The 17,798-nt window shown below is 40.7% G+C and overlaps 1 protein-coding gene across 1 annotated transcript in view; it reads right to left on the reverse strand.

Moving 5' to 3' along the window:
* Positions 1-9,443: 9,443 nt before the first annotated feature.
* Positions 9,444-17,798, reverse strand: part of LOC142150931 (asialoglycoprotein receptor 1-like) — a 46,415-nt gene continuing 38,060 nt past the window's right edge. Inside the window, exon 9 of the mRNA XM_075206130.1 lies at positions 9,444-10,004. Within this exon, the coding sequence (XP_075062231.1) occupies positions 9,857-10,004 (148 nt within the window). The 3' untranslated portion in view covers positions 9,444-9,856. The remainder of the gene's footprint in view (positions 10,005-17,798) is intronic.

Here is a 17,798-nt window from a genome sequence, read left to right on the forward strand (position 1 = left end):
ATCTCTATAAAATAAATCAATCTATAAGTACTAGATGAAATCTAGATTTGATAGTTCACTAGGGCTGAATAAATAGGCAAAAGGCTCTCTATAAAACACATACATTTTATTAAACCTAAACACTAATATTTAATGTAAAATGAAGCTCCTTTGGATTTCAGTATCATCTCTAAGCGGCTGATACACAGATTTGCCTATCCTCTCCTGATCTCTCACCATCTTTGTTGTTTACTGACGGTCTTTCTGCCATTTAATCTTGGATGTCTTCTCGCCAACTCAAACTCAATCTTTCAAAAACAGAATTAATAATATTCCCACCGAGCAATAGAAGTTTCCTGCCTGACATTTCTATTTCTGTTGACAACATGACCATAAATCCCACCACACAAGCTCGCTGCCTAGGTGTGATCCTTGACTTGCAACTATCCTTTGTTCTTCACATCAATTCTATATTTACATCATGTTACATACATCTAAAAAACATTTCCAGTATACGTACAAACGTACATATCTCACACAAAACACTGCAAAACTTAATTAATTCACTCATTATTTCCTGCATCGACTATTGTAATTCCCTCCTTACTGGTCTTCCCAAAATCAGACTCGAGCCTCTACAGTCTATTTTGCAAGCAGTGGATAGATTGAGAAATCATTTTTCATCTGCTCAGTTACTCCGTCAGTTTCTGCATTTGTTGCCTGTTTTTCCACAAATCCAATATAAAGTTATTCTATAAAATTATTCTACTAACATACAAAGCAATCAACAAATTTGCACCAACATACATCTTCTCACTTGTCTAAAAATATCTCCAATCTCGACACCTCCATTCTGCAAGAGATCTGTGTCTCTCTTCCACTCTCATCACTTCTTCCCATTCTCGGCTACAGGACTTTTTTTGGGCTGCACCCACCTTATGGAATTCACTACCTCACACCACAAGACTTCCCTCTAGTCTTCAAACCTTCAAGCTTTCTCTGAAAACCTACCTCATCAGACAAGCTTATAATATTCCTCTACCACCCTCTTAATCTCCCTAGGTTACCCTATTACCACAATACACACAAGACAACAACCCACACACCAATATCGCTGTGTAACTGGATCATATAGCATACAAATCCCTTTTTATACTTTGCAATCTGGCTGGAACAATATGGAGTATTTAGATTTAACCTCCTGTATCTGACTCCCATTGACCCATAGATTGTAAGCTGCGAGCAGGGCCCTCTTACCTCTTTGTCTGTTTTACCCAGTATTGTTTATTACTGCGTTTGTCCCCAATTGTAAAGCGCTACGGAATTTTCTGGCACTCTATAAATGTTGATGATGATGATGATGATGATCCCTCCAAAGCATAGGGTTGACCCTTAGGTCCCCACAAGAAGAGGCCACTTATGAGCATATGCCGGTCCAGACGTCACATACTCAGAAGTGGCTGGTGCTCGGCTCTGCTGAATGCCCCTACCCAAGTATTGCTAAGGTTTAGGTAAGTAAAATCAGAGGGCTGTAGGTTCTTTAAGTAGGAGTCCTGATCACAAATGACATAGCTTTTTGTAATACCCAGAAGGAAGCAGGCTCCTCCTATTGTGACAGGAGGGGCGGATTTGGGATAAAGAAAGGGGGCGGTGGCAAACTAAGCCCAGCTGGTCCCCAGCAACAACAGGGATCAACAGGCTTTCCAGGAGGAGGTCATTATGTCCACAAGCGAAGTATTGGAGCCCGTCCTTGCCCTGAAATCTACGGCTGCCCAGCATGTTCACCCGGGGAAGGTCCCAGTTAGACTGGGTCTGTTCTTCACAGTTGATTCGGAGGTATGGCAATGCTGCCCCTGAATCCCATTCTGTATGTGTTTGCCATTGACCCCTTCATCCGGAGGCTAGATGGAGCAACTGCAGAGGGGGTGCAACTGGGCCCGGGTTGTCCGTTGAGGGTCATGGCCTACGTCGATGATGTCACTGTTGTCTTGTCGAGTTCCACGGAGGCATTGGAGATGGCAACTCTAGCCGGGCTAGCCAAGAGATCAAATTCTTAGGCATCCGATTCGACCCTGGTGACTATGCCAGAAAAAATTGGAAAGCCAGACTGGTTGAAGCTGCCCTCAAAGTAGAGAGCCGGAAGAGGTGGAAGTTATCTCTGAGGAAAAGGGTAGATCTGATCAAATCCTTCCTTCTGACAGTTTTCTTATACTTTAGCTATGTGTGCTTCTTAACGTAATCTTTATGAGCTAAGGTTTATGCTGTGTTCTTCCAGCTTTTGTGGGGGAACTGGATGAAACCAATTAAGCGAACTTTGACTTATAAAGCGAGGAGGGAGGGTGGCCTGGGGATGGTAAACCCATTGCTCTTCTTTCTAAGCACCTTCCTCAAGTTACATCTGGGGAGTCTCTTATTAGAGACCCCTCCTCGATGGGGATAGGGGTTTAGAGTCTGGGTGCATCCCTTCTTCAATGTCTGGATAGAGGGAGGTGCGGTAAAAAGTTTCTGGATCTGGCATGGATTACTCCCGGCCTACTTGACTCTTAGCTTGAAAGTGACAAGATGTTGGGGCCTAGAGGTGAGGGAAGTCAAAAACTTCTCTAGAAGAGTGTTGGAGAGAAGAATTTTGCACTCTCACTTCTCGGAACAGCTGTCACTTAAATACTGTCCTGGTAATGTGTGCTCGGAGGGACAAGCTCTAGTCAATTCACAAGGGTTCCTCCGAAGTAGTTGGACATTGCATGGCTCTTTTTCCAAGAGAGAATTTTCGTGAGGGAAAATTTGAAGTTTAGAAATGCCGATGATCGTGGCTGTCCACGGGAGGAAAGTCAGGGGAAGGTAGAGACCATGGACCATTTCTTGCTCGAATGTCCTTTCAACATAGAGGTATATAAGAGGGTTTCCAGAGCCTTGGGCATTCCCTGCGTTTCTGAGCTTAGTTACCCTTAGTGGGTGTATGGAGTGCTCAAGGGTATGTGTTGCAATATTAATTTGACCACCTATTTTCTATTTAGCTTAGCAGTCCAGTATTTTATGTGGAATGCACGGTGTCAAGTGTCCATCCGTCATAAGGTCCTTCCCTTCGAAGTGGTGGAGGGTGACATTCTTCACGAGGTGTGGAAAATTAGGGATATGGAGAGGTCCCGGATGGACAATGCAAGTTGGGTCAGACTGTAGCGGGGTCTGAGGCCTCCACCAGGTGGTCAAAGTCCGGGGGTCTCTCCATCTGCAGCTGTTCTGTCCTGCACCCCCCATATAATTTGTTCAATTAATTTATTTTATATACGGTTTGTGTACACTTAACAAAGCTCAGGTCAGTTTCTCCTTGCATATTGCAAAGATTGTTGTGTGCTGTGAAGGTGTTGTTTGATTTTCTGATCTTGGTGGATATTGAGTTGATGGTGCGGTCACCCTATGATTTTAAGTTTGTATTTTTGATAATTATTGGACTTTATGTTGGACTTTTATTTAGGGATACCACCCCTAATTTCCTCAATTGGTTTTTATCTGGGTATCACATCTTGTTTATGTTTGTTTGTACATTTGCTGCAATTGCTGAATAAAAACATATCCATTACATTCCCATTTTTGCTCACACAATGAACTTGGTGTTTCAGAGCGTTTTGAAAAAAATGACAGGGACATGCAGGAGATGGTGTCTGTGGCCCGAACAATTTTGGGATATTTTTGGTATTCAGCAACAGCTTGTAGGAGATTACAGCAGCTGTAAGAAGAATTTATTTTGTCCTGCCATGAACTGAAGCAAGATGTGGTAACAAGGAGGATTTCCACCCTTTATTGGCTTCAGAGGATGGAAGAACAGCAAAAAGCTATCCACTCTTACTGAACAAGCCATGACTTTGGGAAAGGAGAGCGAATGCACATTAGTCCAGCGCAGTGGAGAATACTTTCCGTGTTGTGAAAGGTGCTGAAACCATTCGACACATTCACGTACGAAGTGAGTTCAGACACTGCTAGTGTGAATCAAATGATTCCCCTAATTAGACTTTTGGAAAAGCAGCTCAAGAAATTGAAAGAGGAGATGAAATAAAGCAATTCCGCTAAGTATGTCAGACTTGTAAATCAAGTACTTTATTCGCTTTACCAGGATCGAAGAGTTATCAAATTTGAGTTGAAATTAAATCGCTATATTTTGGTGACTGTGCTTGATCCTAGGTTTAAGAGCTATGTCTTCTCTTTCTTTCTAACTGACCCAGATCTCAAGAGCTCCTGGTGAGCAAGTTGACAGTTCAAGTGGTACATGACACAACAACGTCTCCTCCTTCAGTTTCTCAGGCAACTGCTGTTAGAAAAAAAACTTAGCTTTCTCGAGAGACCCAGTGGTAATTCAGATGAGTCAGCACAACATTTTGACATCTGGTCTGGTCTAAAAGAATTGCCCAAATATCGTGACACCTCTGTATAATTACACTTGATCCTACTATCAACATCCAAAGAATGATTGAGCATTATTTTAATGACAGCGTACAGACACATCAGACAGTTCCTTTATATACTGGGATGAAAAAAGGCAATTTGGAAACTCTCTTTGCTATACCTAAGCTGCCCACCCTCCAGTGTGTACTCAGAAAGAGTTTTCATCACAGCCGGGAACCATTACAGCAATCGGCATAGGAGGCTACTTCGTAAAAATTTGGAAAAGATGATGCTCATCAAAATGAGTGACAAATTCCATGAGGAAGGCCTTTACTGGCAACTACATCAAAGTACAGAGACTTCTGTAATGGTGGATTCCAGCGGGGATGAATTAATATTGTGTGAGGATGATGTACAAACTGATGAGGATGAGGATGATGGTGAGGATGATGACAGTGTAGATTGCAGGTGGTGGGATCTAGCTGAGAGAAGGGAGCTAGCTGATGCTGGACTGCTTGTTGATATTTTATGTAGAATCAGAATGGCATGCTGGCAACATGTAAACTTTCCCTTAATTAGAAGTGTTTTTTTGTTTACCAATGTAAAGCTTGTTTTCTGGATGTTAGTTTCCCTGACTTAAACCCACTATGCCCTTGAGCATAGGCTTTAGTAGATGACGTAGAAGGACTAGTATCATCATCACTGGTGCCAGCAGCTGGTTGGTGGTCCTGCTCTTCTGTTGACTGTTCATGATCCATATTGATGAACACACACAATTAGTCCAAAAATTAGATATTTCTTTTAACACACCGCATGTCAGTGATTTATGTGTTGTGTACAGTATAGTGAAATTTGAGGGTGGCACTGGAGACTGGAGAGTGACAAGAACAATGCTACCCCTCCTATTTCTGTGTGAGCAATTGTGCCTGATCTCTTGGGGAGGGAGTTACTTATGGAATCCAAAACAGCCAACAGGTCCCAGTAAGCACTGAGAGAAATAAAACTGCCAAAAGAGCAATTGGATGAAGAGGGAAAAGAACAGAGCAGGTGGGAAAAAAAATAACAATGCAGAGAGCCAGGACAGGGCTGTGACATTGAGAAAAAGCATTGACAGAATCATAAATAACGCTCAACGACTCCAAATGAGAGAGTCACGACACAAAATATGCTACAACGTTTGGCAGATGTGGAAGCAACATCCCCTGCGGAAGCCCTTTTTCTGGACTTTGTTTGTGACGAGGGCTAGAATTAGGGACAGATAGAATTAGGGGAAGAGACTGTGCTAATTAAAGAGGACCCAGTTTACCTATATTGCTATCAGGAACCTGGGCTGAGCTACACCTAAGGGATGTTTCAGCTGTCAGTCAATAACATCATAGTATTGGAAAGTACCATAAAGAGTTTATGTGAAAAAAAATTGCACCTCAGAGAAAGCAAATAACGAACCACAGTTAAGACGAAAGTATTTTGGCTAGATATTGCTGAATTGAGCGAGGAGAGTATTGCTAAAGTGGCTGATATTAGTCTTCTGCAAACACCGGCTAATGTGAGTGATGTCATACTGCACAAACTGAACTTTACTACTGGATTTACAGATCAACGAACAAGAAGCTGGTGGCGCTATAACTAGGTGAAGGGCCCTCCATTGTTTAATTTTGCATCACCTAATGTTCGTATGTTGAACTGTTTATACATATATCTGATGTTGAAATGTAAATTGGAGAAGTTTAGATTAGCCAAAACTTTTGCATTGATGCATCTGTAATTGAGGTATTAAGCTAATATATAAGGTAACTGCTTCTTAGAGAGGAGAGACATATTATACGTATACTTCATTTTAATATTACTTTTACTTTTGTAATAAAAGTCAAACTTGACACAAAAAAAAGTTCTGAAGGTCTGCTCTAAACAATAAATGTGCCGGCGTGGATTTCAAAACCTACCATGTATTATTGCTATTGCTTTAATCGTGTGCTTGTGGAATTGAAGTAGGGGCAGGTGTGACAGGTTGGACCGCCTATGCCACCCTGTCTGTTGTTGCTGGGAGCCGGTGGATCTAATTTGCCACCGTCCCCATTCGTTATTCCGAACACGCCCCTCTTGTCGCAGTAGAAGGAACCTGCTGCCACCACTGGACTCCTTTATGGCATCCAGAACCACGTTCCTTCTGGGTAACTGTCTCTGTTAGTGTACTCCTGTACTGGTACACATGGGCTGGTACCTCTGACCACTAACTATGGATCAGGGTGCTGTGGATGGATTCCCCCTGTCCTATCACACTGACCTTAGCTGCTGGGTAGCAGGCAGAGTGCTGGTACTGGAGAGCTGGGTCCAAACTTCAGAACAGCTGGAGGACAGATTAGATTTAGGGTCTAATCTGTAGGTCACAGGACTGAAGCAATATTGAAGAAGTTGTCATGCAGGGTCTTGAAGCAGAGTGATGTTTATTTAGCTCAAGTGTCCTGAAAAGGACAGTTCCACTGATTAAAGGTATCAGTGGTCAGGTCAGATGTAACATCAGAATGATACATTTCAGTGTACAAGAGCTCTCTTTTATACAGTTTTAGAGACTAGTCTTGGCAGGGGGTCAGCCAGTCCCCTAATCAGAGAAGGCTCCGCACAGACTGCAATATTTCATTCAAACCTTAACATCAGGATGTACTCTAATCCTGCATCTAACACAATGTAACTTCCACATCAAACTGATTTCTTCAGATTTCCATCAGATCTCAGAATGTTCTTAGATTTTAAATGCAATTTATACTTAACAAAACTTACACTTCTCTGTGATATCCTTCATCATGTGATGTTTACAATATTCAGACAGGTTCTAACATCCTTAACAAAAGCCACTCAGGAACTTACAGTAACGACCTCCTGTGATGTGTTCAAGTGTTGGTCACTCACATTGAATAGACTTAATTAGCCTTAATGAGGACATCCTCTAGAAACTACGCACAGACTGCCTAAAATAAATGCTTATCAGAAATCAAACATATACCTCAGACATGAGTGCATTTCCTTAGCAATGTTAAAACAAACCAGTTTCTTCCCTGGTCTCCAAAATAAAGACTTCCCTTACCAAAATATACACAATAAGTGCGTTTGCAATTATATAAATAAGCGCCCTGCGCTATGTCTTGTAAATAAATTTATACCATAAGTTACTTATAAGTAATCCAGTCACAGCAGGGTTCCTTGGTCTCCCTCTGGTGTCACTGACAAAGGACATTACCTAATGAAGAGCCTACTAAATTTGCCCAAGGTGGAGGCACTGCACCCACTTGCTTGGGGACGGTGAGAAATAGGGGTTGAGGTTACCATAAGTTAATAAATGAGCAGACTAGATGATCTAATTGGTTCTTATCTACTGTCAAATTGAACGCTTCTATGCTACTAATCGTGCACTGACCACACACATTATTCTGTCACCAATAATGATGAAGTATCTGAGTACAGGGCATTAATAATAGAGTTCCAGAGTTAATGACATTACTGATGATAGTCCTGAGTAAACCGCATTAATGTTAGTGGTACTGAATGGTTGGCTTTAATGATGAAGGTCCTGAGTTGATACTATTAATGATAGAATTCCTGAATGGATGTTATTTGTGATGGAGATTTTAAAGATCCCGTTTCTCAGTTCTTGTTACCTGTAACTTACCTGTCTACCACCTGGTTTATACCTGGTCACTGGATTAATCCTCAGAGTTCAACCTCCAGCTCTCTCACTACTGCATTAACATGTGATGTGGATACATGTATTGACACCTAGACAAGTATATTTAAGGCAGGAAAACCTGGTATTTATTTAGATCAAACAAGATCACACAATAGCTTCAGTTTACACATATTGAACAGAGAGATACAAAGTGAAAAGTTACCCCAAGATCATCAGGGTTGTCTACTGTCTGATGCAGTCTTATTGCAGTAGACTTAACGGTAGTCTTCTACTGCATGCAGGTCAGGGACCGGTCTCCAATGTCACCCGGCTTCTGGTGGGCACTCAAAGCGTTACGATCCAAGGGACAATACTTCGACTTGACACTTTGTAGCAGTCCTCGCAGACCTTAAATGTAGTTACAGACTTTCCTCCATCAGAGGTCAGCCAGTCATTAGTGCAGTGGACCCACTGGGGTGAACGACTCCAACTATTCGGAATGTCGGCTTTTGGTATCAGAGAGAACCGCATTGCTCCTGGCTCTGGTAGATTAAAGTGAATAATGATGATAAGGGGGCTCTCTATATTTTTAACCACTTACATGATTTTGTTGGTCTCAGGAGCTGCAGAGGGCCCCTTGCATCTGGTAATTGTTACTGAGTAGTCCAAGTGTTGCACCTCCATTGATCTCCATAGAATTATATCTGACAGTCCATCACCAACAGCATTCAACAATATAATAATAAGTGTACACATGTTTTAGGGGAATCAGGGGAAGTGTCATTGACATTCTTCATGATGAGAACGGAAGTCCCCTGCAGGATAACCTTTATTATAAGGTGCCAAATATCACAAAATCATCACACAGGTCCTGAACGGATGGAATTAAAGATGAAGATCCCGAGGGGATTGCATTAATCATCATCATCATCATCATTAATTTATATAGCGCCAACATATTCCGTAGCACTTTACAATTTGGGACAAACACAGTAAACTAATAAACAAACTGGGTAAAACAGACAAAGAGGTGAGAAGGCCGCTGCTTGCAAGCTTACAATCTATTAATGAAAGTGGTCCTGAGTGGATGGCATTAATAATGAAAGTCCAAAATGATTAGCATTAATGATGAAACTCCTGGGTGAATGGCAGTAATAATGAAGGTCCTACGTGGTTGGCATTAATGATTGAGGTCCTGGGTGAAAGCAACTAATGAGGAAAGTTCTGAGTGGACGGCATTATTGATAGAGGTTGTGAATGAACGGAATTAATGATAGAAGACCTGAGTTGATGGCTTTAATAATGAAGGAATGGAAGGCGTTTATAATGAAGGTCCTACATGGTTGACATTAATGATTTAGGTCCTGGGTGGATATTAATAATGATAGATGTCCTGAGTGGGTGGCATTACTGGTGGAGGTTCTGACCAGATGGAATTAATTATGAATGTATTAAGTGGGTGGCATTAATGATGAAGTTACTTTTTGGATGACAAAAAAGATAAAGGTTCTAAGAGTATGGCATTAAAGATAGAGGGTCTGGATGGATGCATTAAAGATAGAGGGTCTGGATGGATGGCATTAATGACAGAGTCCTGAGCAGATAGCATTAATGATAGAGGGTCTGGATGAACTGATTAAAGATAGAGGGTCTGGATGGATGGCATTAATGATAGAGGTCTGGAGTAGATGACGTTATTGATAGAGGTCCTGATTTAAAGAAATTAATGATGAGATACTAATTAAGGAAATAAAAATCATTAGCATATACGGATGCCAGCAGATCCTGGTTGTCTATGTACTGGTACAAATATAAAGACATTCTTGGCTATAAGAAATTTCACAAACTTTTCTTTTCACATATGTACTGAAATCTCCGAGAACAGTGGTCATCATTCCAAACGTAGCCAAATTTCATGTGAGCACAATCCTCACCTCCCCCAAAGCCATGACCATACCAATCATCCGGCTGGGTGTCCGCCCAGAACCTGTAATAAACAAGAAAGACTTTTTAAATTTCTAAGTTTATGTTCTCGCACTGACAGAACTGATCTGTGGAGAGAGTTGCCCCAAATTTTGCACCTCAACAGAAGTGAAAGCAAAGTAGAGGCAGCAATATGAATTCGACAGCTGAAGGTTCCAAGTAATTTACATTCAGAAACACTATTTTACAGATCTGCGACTCATCTACCTCATACTAACATCTAGTACTACTCCATTATCCTGCGTCATACTACACATTATATAATACTCCATTATCCTGCCTCATACTACACATTCTGTAATACTCCATTATCCTGCCTCATACTACACATTCTATAATACTCCATTATCCTGCCTCATACTACACATTCTATAATACTACATTATCCTGCTTCATACTACACATTCTATAATACTCCATTATCCTGCCTCAAACTACACATTCTCTAATACCCCATTATCCTGCTTCATACTACACATTCTATAATACTACATTATCCTGCCTCATACTACACATTCTATAATACTCCATTATCCTGCCTCATACTACACATTCTGTAATACTCCATTATCCTGCCTCATACTACACATTCTATAATACTACATTATCCTGCATCATACTATACATTTTATAATACTCCATTATCCTGCTTCATACTACACATTCTATAATACTCCATTATCCTGCCTCATACTACACATTCTCTAATACCCCATTATCCTGCTTCATACTACACATTCTATAATACTCCATTATCCTGCCTCATACTACACATTCTATAATACTCCATTATCCTGCCTCATACTACACATTCTGTAATACTCCATTATCCTGCCTCATAATACACATTCTATAATACTCCATTATCCTGCCTCATACTACACATTCTATAATACTCCATTATCCTGCCTCATACTACACATTTTATAATACTCCATTATCCTGCTTCATACTACACATTCTATAATACACCATTATCCTGCCTCATACTACACATTCTATAATACTCCATTATCCTGCCTCATACTACACATTCTATAATACTCCATTATCCTGCCTCATACTACACATTCTATAATACTCCATTATCCTGTCTCATATTACACATTCTATAATACTCCATTATCCTGCCTCATACTACACATTCTATAATACTTCATTATCCTGCCTCATATTACACATTCTATAATACTCCATTATCCTGCCTCATACTACACATTCTATAATACTGCATTATCCTGCCTCATACTACACATTCTATAATACCCCATTATCCTGCTTCATACTACACATTCTATAATACTCCATTATCCTGCTTCATACTACACATTCTATAATACTCCATTATCCTGCCTCATACTACACATTCTATAATACTCCATTATGCTGCCCCATACTACACATTCTATAATACTTCATTATCCTGCCTCATATTACACATTCTATAATACTCCATTATCCTGCCTCATACTACACATTCTATAATACTTCATTATCCTGCCTCATACTACACATTCTATAATACGCCATTATCCTGCCTCATAATACACATTCTATAATACTCCATTATCCTGTCTCATACTACACATTCTATAATACTCCATTATCCTGCCTCATACTACACATTCTATAATACTCCATTATCCTGCCTCATACTGCACATTCTATAATACTCCATTATCCTGCCTCATACTACACATTCTATAATACTCCATTATCCTGCCTCATACTACACATTCTATAATACTCCATTATCCTGCCTCATACTACACATTCTATAATACCCCATTATCCTGCTTCATACTACACATTCTATAATACTCCATTATCCTGCCTCATACTCCACACTCTATAATACTCCATTATCCTGCCTCATACTACACATTCTATAATACTCCATTATCCTGTCTCATACTACACATTCTATAATACTCCATTATCCTGCCTCATACTACACATTCTATAATACTCCATTATCCTGCCTCATACTGCACATTCTATAATACTCCATTATCCTGCCTCATACTACACATTCTATAATACTCCATTATCCTGCCTCATACTACACATTCTATAATACTCCATTATCCTGCCTCATACTACACATTCTATAATACCCCATTATCCTGCTTCATACTACACATTCTATAATACTCCATTATCCTGCCTCATACTCCACACTCTATAATACTCCATTATCCTGCCTCATACTACACATTCTATAATACTCCATTATCCTGCCTCATACTACACATTCTATAATACTCCATTATCCTGCCTCATACTACACATTCTATAATACTCCATTATCCTGCCTCATACTACACATTCTATAATACCCCATTATCCTGCTTCATACTACACATTCTATAATACTCCATTATCCTGCCTCATACTCCACACTCTATAATACTCCATTATCCTGCCTCATACTACACATTCTATAATACTCCATTATCCTGCCTCATACTACACATTCTATAATACTCCATTATCCTGCCTCATACTACACATTCTATAATACTCCATTATCCTGCCTCATACTCCACACTCTATAATACCCCATTATCCTGCCTCATACTCCACACTCTATAATACTCCATTATCCTGCCTCATACTACACATTCTATAATACTCCATTATCCTGCCTCATACTACACATTCAATAATACTCCATTATCCTGCCTCATACTACACATTCTATAATACTCCATTATCCTGCCTCGTACTACACATTCTATAATACTCCATTATCCTGCCTCATACTACACATTCTATAATACTCCACTATCCTGCCTCATTCTACACATTCTATAATACTCCATTATTGTGCCTCATACTACACATTCTATAATACTCCATTATCCTGCCTCGTACTACACATTCTATAATACTCCATTATCCTGCCTCATTCTACACATTCTATAATACTCCATTATCCTGCCTCATACTACACATTCTATAATACTCCATTATCCTGCCTCATTCTACACATTCTATAATACTCCATTATCCTGCCTCATACTACACATTCTATAATACTCCATTATCCTGCCTCGTACTACACATTCTATAATATTCCATTATCCTGCCTTATACTACACATTCTATAATACTCCATTATCCTGCCTCACACTACACATTCTATAATACTCCATTATCCTGCCTCATACTACACATTCTATAATACCCCATTATCCTGCCTCATTCTACACATTCTATAATACTCCATTATCCTGCCTCATACTACACATTCTATAATACTCAATTATCCTGCATCATACTAAACATTCTATAATACTCCATTATCCTGCCTCATACTACACATTCTATAATACTCCATTATCCTGCCCCATACTACACATTCTATAATACTCCATTATCCTGCCTCGTACTACACATTCTATAATACTCCATTATCCTGCCTCATACTACACATTCTATAATACTCCATTATCCTGCCTCATACTACACATTCTATAATACTCCATACACCCTAGAATGCAGCAATGTTCAATTCACTTACTGCAGCTTAGGATTTCTGGGAGGGAATTGGGCAGAGAAGGGCTGTTAGTCACTGTACAGTTAGGTCGTGGAAAACTGGAGCACATGCAGCTACGTCCGATTCAAGCTTTGGGTATCTCATAGTTACTTGATTTACTGCCCTATCTCCTGCTCATGCGACAGGGCCAGTCTACGTCCTGATCAGCAGTGATGTCAGTATAGTATACAGCTGTAACGTGTTTGAAATCATGAGCAACTGTAAATATGTATATTATGTTCAGTAAATATTACATAGTTGCCCTGCTCCCCCGGAATGTCCCGGAGACACACACAATTTTGTAGGTTCTGCAGGATGCCTGGGAGAGCAGGGCAACCTCCCGAATACTGCCCACTTTGTTGGTGAAGTGGGTTGGGGTGGTGCTATTCACTGCATTTTGGCCACACTCCCTGCTGTAATAGACCGAATTTGATTCATTTTAACAGAGAGACGCAGCCTAATGACGCAATTCACGTGGCCACGCCCCTAAGAGTATGGAGATCTCCCCTCCCAGGGGTGAGATCTCCAAAGTTGGTAAGTGTGAGATATTTACAGCATACTGATAAATGTATTTCATGGGAAAAAGGATATAAAAACGCTTCTATTTTTTTTAAAACCTTTTTTTTATCGTTTATTGAATAGGTTTTTTTCTGTATGTTCGTTTGTGAATTTATATTCCACATGGATATTAGACATATCCTGCAGTGACCTGTGTAGAAGAGCACAGCAGACTTACACCTGTACTCATCAGCGCACATATCTTCAGATCTGTACCTTGCAGAATTTGGGAGTACACAGACCCATTTTACGGGCGATTCTGCTCTCTGTATGCGTGCCTTGGTGAATCAGGCCCTGTGACCCCGATTGGTCATATCTGTGCCCTTACCATTTGTTCCAGAGCTCCTCACAGTGACAGTGTTTGATCCTGGCTCTGTGTATATGCTATGCCCCTTATTGCATTCTTTACAAGAGCTCCTCACAGTGACAGTGTTAGGATCTGGCAGAGACGCAGGGCTGCATTATAATTCCAAGCTGCCGCAATGCATCTCAGTTGCATCAGCAATGTAACTTCAGATCGCCTCCTTGGTGATCAGGTAATATAATCTCTGGGAGCGGCCATGTTGGAATCAGCTATCTAACATGTTTAATCATTTGATCTGTCGCCCTCCTGGTCTACACCAACTATTTCTTGAACACGTCTCTGCATGGCTCCCTCACTTCTTATCCTCTGACATCCCCACCATCATCATGGGTGATTTCAACATCCCTATTTCTAATGCATTTTCCAATGTTGCTTCCAAATTACTCTCTCTAACCCCCTAACTTACCTCTCCCAGTGGATTGAATCCGCTACTCATCAGGATGGCCACTGTCTTGATCTTATTCTCCTTTCCCCCTCTCGGATTATCACCTTATTAGTAGGGATGTGCACCGGCGACTTTAGGTGTCTCGTGTTTTGTGTTTTGGATTCAGATTTTCGTGATGTTTTGGGTTCGGATTTGTTTTGCAAAACACCTGCCGAAAGGTTTTGGTTCGGATTTAAGGTTTTGGATTCAGATTTTTTTTGAAAAAAGCATAAAAAGTTCAAAAATCAAGTTTTTGGGCTTATTTTCACTCCTACGCTATTATTAACCTCAATAACATTCAATAACAATCATTTCCACTAATTTACCGTGTATTCTAAACACCTCACAATATAGTTATTAGTCCAAAACGTTGCAACGAGGTATCTTTCTGGACTGCGTAGAGGAGTGGTCCCCACAATATAAGAAAACCATCAACTGGTCTTAATCACACCAAAAAATGTACTTGGACTGCGTAGAGGAGTGTTCACCACAATATAAGAAAACCATCAACTGGTCTTAATCACACCAAAAAATGTACTTGGACTGCGTAGAGGAGTGTTCACCACAATATAATTTAAAAACCCTGAACTTGTATGATTCACACTAATAAATGTATCTGGACTGCGTAGAGGAGTGGTCACCACAATATAATCAGAAAACCATCAACTGGTCTTAATCGCACCAATAAATGTATCTGGACTGCGTAGAGGAGTGGATCACCACAATATAATAAGAAAACCATCAACTGGTCTGAATCGCACCGAATAATGTACCTGGACTGCGTAGAGGAGTGGTCACCACAATATATATAATAAGAAAACCATCAACTGGTATGAATCGCACCAAAAAATGTACCTGGACTGCGTAGAGGAGTCGTCACCACAATATAATTAATAAAAAACCCTCCACGGCTCTGAATTTCCCCAAAAAAAATTCTGGACTGTGTAGTGGGGTGGCCCCGGTACTAAATTTGATACCGGGGCCACAATATAATAAATAGTTACACCCTCAACTGGTCAGAATTCCACCAAACAAGTATCTGGACTGCGTAGTGGGGTGGCCCCGGTACTAAATTTGATACCGGGGCCACAATACCTCCTCCAAGTTCCAAGTGTAGTGTTTATAACTTATTAACACTACACTAATTCTAGCACGTCAATACCTCTTGTTTTAAATAATGACAGGGCATTTAACTTTTGATTTAATTTTTTGAATTTGTTGACATTTTCTTTTACTTTTTGAACATGGCAAACGACTGTTGAATGGTCACATAATGCCAAAAAAAGAGTTTCAAGATGGAATTGTCCTTGGGCCCTCACACCCACCCTTATGTTGTTGAAATAGGACATGCACACTTTAACAAACCAATCATTTCAGCGACAGGGCCTACCAAACAACTGTGGCTGAAATGATTGGTTTGTTTGGGCCCCCACACCAATAAAACAATTCATCTCTCCCTGTACAAACTAAACAGGCTCTACTGAGGAAAGATGTCGTCCTCATCCTCAACCTCTGATTCCTCTCCCCCTACAGTGTGTACTTCCTCCTCCTCACACATTATCAATTCATCCCCGCTGGACTCCACAACCACAGGTCCCTCTGTACTATCTGGAGGGCAGTGCTGTACTTCATTGAGGAATTGATTATTCATTTTTATAAACATCATTTTTTCAACGTTGTGAGGAAGCAACCTCCTTCGCCGCTCACTGACCAGGTTCCCCGCTGCACTAAAAACTCTTTCCGAGTACACGCTGGAGGGGGGACAACTCAGGTAAAATAGAGCCAGTTTGTACAGGGGCTTCCAAACTGCCTTTTGGAGTTCTACCACGTCACTACCTCTAGTTAATTTAGATTGCAAGGCTTGTAAATACTTTGAAGATAAAAAAAGCAGGCTGCACAGACTGTGGAGCTAGAAAGTGAAATTAAATGGACCACGTTACTTTGGTGGCTATCTTTGCCCTCCCCCCTCCCCCGCCCTACACTTGTAGTTGAATATAAAAAAAGCAGTTTGCATAGACTGTAGAACTAGAAATTCAAATATACAAAGAAATGGACAAAGGCAGTTTGGTATCTGTCTGCAACAGATCCACTCTCCACTAGGAGTAAAATAGAAAACCATTCAGCCGTTATATAATCTAGAATATAAATAGAAATTGAGAAAGGCAATTTTGTATCTGTCTGCATCATAATTATCAACATCCTCCTCAGCGCCAGCTACCTGATATTCTCCTCCCGGTGTACAACATTCACACGTTCATTAGCCAAATCTGTAACTGGACTGTGGGTGATCCTTTCAGCATATGCAGAGGGCGTGCTGCAAATGCTGGATGGAGTCACCTCTTCCCGTACAGTGATGGGAAGGTCAGGGTTCACAACCAACAACACCCTTGGACTCACCTTGGGGATTTGTGATGTCATCTGTTTAGAAGGCAGAGTTCTTTGCTGTTTTGTTGTTGTTGTTGCTGACAGCATAACTCTCTTAAATTTTTTGTAGGGGGGGAGGAGGAGGGCTTAGATCCTTGGGTGAAGCTGGACCACTAGTCATGAACACGGGCCAGGGCCTAAGCCGTTCCTTGCCACTACGTGTCGTAAATGGCATATTGCCAACTTTACGTTTCTCCTCAGATGATTTTAAGTTTCTCTTTTTGCTATTTTTTGAGAACTTGGATTTTTTGGATTTTACATGCCCTGTACTAGGAGATTGGGCATCGGGCTTGCCAGACGACGTTGATGGCATTTCATCGTCTATGTCATGACTAGTGGCAGCAGCTTCAGCATTAGGAGGAAGTGGGTCTTGATCTTTCCCTACTTTATTCTCCAAATTTTGGTTTTCCATTTTATGTAGCACAAGACAGCGTACCCCTAAGCCACACACACTCGGCAAAGCCTTTAAAAATTATATGCGGCACAG

This window comes from Mixophyes fleayi, chromosome 4, assembly GCF_038048845.1.
Source record: "Mixophyes fleayi isolate aMixFle1 chromosome 4, aMixFle1.hap1, whole genome shotgun sequence".
In the NCBI taxonomy this organism is placed as follows: domain Eukaryota; kingdom Metazoa; phylum Chordata; class Amphibia; order Anura; family Limnodynastidae; genus Mixophyes; species Mixophyes fleayi.